The 5581-nt window shown below is 35.0% G+C and overlaps 1 protein-coding gene across 1 annotated transcript; it reads right to left on the reverse strand.

Annotated features, from left to right (window-relative positions):
- Positions 1 to 513: 513 nt before the first annotated feature.
- Positions 514 to 3367, reverse strand: LOC109057405 (40S ribosomal protein S10). The gene is made up of 6 exons (XM_042758979.1): positions 3265 to 3367; positions 1969 to 2118; positions 1718 to 1892; positions 845 to 922; positions 704 to 759; positions 514 to 592 (listed from the first exon to the last, which is right to left on the reverse strand). Exons 2-6 carry the CDS (start codon positions 2116 to 2118, stop codon positions 551 to 553), a joined length of 501 nt encoding a protein of 166 aa, XP_042614913.1. The 5' UTR covers positions 3265 to 3367; the 3' UTR covers positions 514 to 550.
- Positions 3368 to 5581: the final 2214 nt, after the last annotated feature.

A 5581-nucleotide genomic window follows, 5' to 3' on the forward strand; every position in this document is an offset into this window, starting at 1 on the left:
GTGAAGCCAAAAGCTGCTTGTTTGTAAGGAAAAAAAAATCCATCAAGACATTCTAACTATTTTTTTCTGGCAAAGTAAGTCCATTATCCATTATAACACTAACTCCAGTGGAAAATAAGTCCATGTCCTGTTGTCCTCTCAAATCAAAACCCACAAACATTTTTTTGGACTGTTTTGTTAACGGTGCTTGATCTGTGCATATTTTTCTCCTGATTCACTAACGCAAGCAATATTATGGATAGTGGACTCATTTCAGCAGAAGCAAAGGTTTGAAGATAAAAACATCTTGATGGATTTGTTTCTTACAAACACGCAGCTTTTCCCTTCACAAAATGTTAATTCAAGGACTAGAGTTGCAAGGATTATTGTGATTTTTTTTTATCAGCAGTTTGAACTTAAGTTTTTCAGCAAATTCACATTTTTGGATGAATGACTCTTTTAAGGCATCAAATAACACAATGAATGCATTCATAAATACCTGAAACCAATATATGAACAAGTCAGACACAGACGTACTTTTAAACCTTTATTGTACAGATAATGTGGAAAACTACTGTGGCTGTTGTCCTCTGCCACGGCCAAAACCACCTCTCTGAAAACACAAGAGAGAATGCATGCAAGGTAAGCATCTCAATTTCCTTTTCCCAGTAGGATGATTTAAGTAATTGTTGAATTAAAATAGCATTTACAGACAAGTACTTACAAACTGGAATTCTGTGGCTGCACCTGCTCCAGCTTCAGCCTTCTTGTCTGCACCAGCTGTAAGATCAACAGGTTTTAGTTTAACACAATGCCACACAGAGGCCGCTGATTAAGAGTAAGTTAGTATGTATTGTATACGTACGCGGAGCTGCAGACCGTCTATAAGCATCTCTGTCTCCCTCGCCACGGGCCAGACGAGCCGGTCTCTCTCCCTCAAGACCTGCAGAACACCACATTTAGATTTAGACAAGCTCTTTGAAAGGGACTGTGACATCATGAATGACATTTTGCATACAACCATCCATCAGTCGAGCACCAAAAAAAAAAAAAAAAAGGTCAAAGCACTATATTTTATTTCTTCTGAAACCATAACAAAGCTTTCTAGTAATAATGATTATACAAATTACAGCATGAGAGATATGAACTACTTTTAAAGATTTTTTTTTTTTGTTCAGTATGAACGTCATCGCATGGGAAAGCTGTGTGGATTTTCTTCTAAATATGTTGCATGGAAAATCATGAAGGTGAAGGACTCATTTTGAAACGCTCTTTAGGAGAGGACGTTAAGCCTCTTAACAAAAACTATAGATATACAAAGACAGTTCACTCCTATCACTTATGAATGGGAGAAACTGCAACATGCAATATGGCGGAATATGTCCCGCCTTCTGAATGAAACAGCCAATGGCTGATTGGTAGAAGCTCTGGTTCCCATAGAAACCCAAGACTCACGCTTATGACTGCACATTGGCTGGTCTAACCTGAAAAATATGCTTTTTTTAAAGTTATTTTAGCATAAGGAACAACATTCATGGAGCAGTTCATTTCTGATTTGGTTGCCGATTTGAAATGTGTAATTTCAGTGTGAGTTCAGCAGGTGGTTTTTGAGATTTCAGGATTCCCGCATTCATTTGGATCGGACTTGATCTTGGATGCGTGAAATCGCTGCCCAGATGCGTTGCAAATATTGGTGCCGAGTGCACAGACTTCCCTTCAAAAGGGACTTTGCGCTTACCCTTGGGACGGGGTCTGGCGGTCTCTGGGCGTGTCTGGCGGCGGAGGGTGGCGGGCACGATCTCTGGGGGCAGGTGGAGGAAGTCCCGCAGGTACTGGATGCCCTCATTGGTCAGGTACCAGTAGAAATGGCGCCAAGCAAACTGCTCTTTGACGTACCCGCATGACTTCAGAGACTGTGAAGGACAATGTATTTTAATATACATTCACATCACTGACTGGTCCGAGCTCGTGCCGTTCATTAGGACTCACCTGCATGGCCTTCATCACGTGAAGGTTGGGTACATTTTTGTCAGCGAGCTCTGGATGTTTCGCAAGATGCACGTCTTTCTTGGCCACCATGACACCCTCTTTGAAGAGGAGCTCATAGATAGCAATACGGTTCTTCTTGGGCATCAACATCTGCAGAAAGAGAAATACAACCATTCAAGTTTTTATCCTCCTGGGACCCAGATACAGACTTCTGTCCTCTGTAGAGCACATCATATTTTAGTTAGACCCTACATGCCTCAGTTTTAAGTCCGGATGTCCTGTACAGAGCACATTCAGGGCTCTTCAGAGGTATCAAACTGACAATGATCAAATTTAGCATTCTTAGGGAAATATGATTATATTTTGTAATTATCTAAAGCTGACAAATTTTCAAGCTGTTTGTCATAAACATCTCAGAAAAATGTTATGGGGTTTTAAACTGGAATATGACTTTTTTTTTGTTATGAAACGGCATCATTTCTATACATCTTCAGTAGATAATCAGATAATCAGACACAAGTCAACAGGGAAAGAAATAATAGATCAGTATTCATATGAAACATGAGATATTATTCTTATGAAAATGGTGATGCATTTTTTTAGAAGTTACTTTGTCATTAGTTTGCCCCAAGAACACATCAATATGCAAATTAGATGGCGTGCATAGATACATTGAATAAAATGGGAATATCATTATATTGAAATTTTACGCACATACTGCATAAAGTACACTAGAATATCAAATCAGTGTTGTATCTTTCATTAGTTAGCTGAGAATCAAGTCCTGCTGTAGTACCAGGGTACAGTGATGATAATACCATGGTATTAATGGTACATGCTGCTAAGATATATGAATATAGTAGTCACGTCAATACTTTGTTAATAAATAAAAACATGGTAATATCTTGGTTATTTTTGTCAGCGCGGCTCTGAAGGCACTAGCATGCTAAACGCGTTTACATACATTAATAACAATATATAGTTTCAATTATTTATTTATTTTGTACTTAAATGACTTACTTTCGTGAACAACAGTAAATCGTTTATTTAATGTTATTTTCTTGTTTTATTTTTCTTTATTGACTTGATACGAGCCGTGAAGCGCTCTCGCGCCGCAGCACACAAGACTGTCGCATTTCCTGTCTTAAATGTAGTATTTATCGTCTGCAGATTTCCCCAAGACTAAGACATATTCATTATTAGGAATTTATCTTAACGGGATTCGCTTGAAAAAACACTTAAACTACTAAGATGATGAAGATTTTGCACGGATTTTCGGCTCTTGTTTCGGCCTACCTTTACTCTTGCTGAGAGACCGGAGCCGGAAAGAACGTCCTCAGCTATACTTCCGGTATTATTTCGCAGCGCTTTATGCAGCCACTGTGAAGAGCGCAGCGCCTGCTAGTGAACTGGAGGTGTTTTAATTTGTCACAGCTTTGCTTAATAAGAAATAATAATAAACAAAATAAACATATATATATATATATATATATATATATATATATATATATATATATATATATATGTATGTATGTATGTTTATTTTATTTTGTTTATTATTATTTATGTTCCATTTCTTAACGTTAGTTCAATACCCAACCTATATATATGTATGTATGTATGTGTGTGTGTGTGTGTGTGTGTGTGTATATATATATATATATATATATATATATATATATATATATATATATATACACTAGTAATATTTAGAAAAATAATTTTTACTAGTAACTGTAACTATAATATATAGATAGATAGATAGATAGATAGATAGATAGATAGATAGATAGATAGATAGATAGATAGATAGATAGATGCAATTTAGCTATAAAAGCTATAAAGGTTGAGTGTTCATATTTTGAAGGATATGTATGGCATGTGACCTCTTATTCTTAATTATTGCATTTCATGGATCTGTGCAATGAACTCAAAGTAAGTGTATATGAACTCATTTATGGTACTATTCCTAAATGTTTTTTTTTTTTAAAACCTGATTTTAGAGTTACTGGCTCTTTGGTTGTGGACAAACAAGGTGTTTAAATGTTGACATTTGAAAGTTAGCCTATATTATAATGAGAGAAATCAAATATATTAGTTTTATGTGCTGTTATATGTGTTAGACAATTATATTAAAACTCTTTTGAAAGGTTTCTTGAAGCTTCAGTTTTGGCATGAGATCTGGGAACATTTCAATAGCTATTGCTCAATTCAATTAGAAACTAAACTTCTTCACTGGATGCGTAAGCAAGAAATGTGTTTGTTAATATTTCAGCGCTCAGCTCATTTCTCTGGCAGTTTATGTTTGGCAGCGAACCTTGTTTTCCTGTTTCCCATCTGTGTTGTGAGGCGGCGATGTGTTTCGTGCCTGAGGTTTGTGGACTTATGGGAATGAACCTTACAGGAGCTTTGATTGTTGTTCCACTTGTGCCAACAAATTGAGAAGTTAACATTGCAGCACCTCCATCTGCTTTCATACACAGATCACTGACTTTGCAATTCCTTTCATTTAATATTACATTTAGGAGCAGATTTGATGATTGGTTACTACCAGTGTTACTTTAGTATCATTGAGATACTATTTTATATATATATTTTTTATATTTGTTTTAATTAAATAAAAATAAGTTTTTTTTGATGTTTAAATACGTAATAAATATTTATTTATCTAGTTTTATGTAGTTTATTTAACTTAAACTGAACAAAAGTGATAAAATGTTGCCTTGACAACTGGCTGAAGTAAAATAAGTTTATGTATTTTTATATTTTATTATATATTTTTTTTATTTTATTTTCAAGTGATGGCTTTTTATGATTTTAGTTTTAGTTAAATGATAATAACCCTGATTATTATGTAAGTGATGCTATACTGTTAAATCCAACTTTTTAAAACTGCAAAGTAGCTAATGAATATTATATCAAATATTATGACGTCACCAAACTTTTTTTGTTTAAAATTATTATTGTTTTTTGTTGTTGTTGTTTTATTGCAGTATGCACACACTGAAGGCCAAAATGAGCAAACATTAGCAATGCTTCACCAATAGGTAGCAAAAACGAACCCAATCCATGTAGATACCATACATTTCAGTACCATGGTATATATTAAAGTACCATGGTATTAACATGACTGTATCATTTGTGCTTTTTGTAAACTGACTGAATTAAGAATCATAAAATTATAAGTAAGTCTTGCACGAAAATGTGGAATGTGAATGATTCAAATCACTTATTTCATTTATTCGTTGATCTTGCACGGTGTTTATTTCAGTAAAAGTCATTAGTATGTAATGTGGGTATCTTGACTGACCATCCCCCATCTGATACACCCGCAGAATAACACTGGCTGTTGTATTTTTATTCGATACCTTTGTGTTTTACTGATATTCCATTCGCGAACGAATCATTCGTTTGAACCGATTAACTTGAACTATTTCACAATGCTTTTGTAAACTGCTTCACTGTGACTAAAGACTGTATGGTTACACCATATAAATAAGCATTCCGTGTTCAACAAAATATTTATGGAAATACTTATTTGATTACATGAAACTGTTCACTTCTGTGATGTGTGAACAGACTCGCTAAAACGAGTTCGCCGAGCGAACCGATT

Source organism: Cyprinus carpio, chromosome A6 (genome assembly GCF_018340385.1).
Source record: "Cyprinus carpio isolate SPL01 chromosome A6, ASM1834038v1, whole genome shotgun sequence".
NCBI classification, from domain to species: Eukaryota; Metazoa; Chordata; class Actinopteri; order Cypriniformes; family Cyprinidae; genus Cyprinus; species Cyprinus carpio.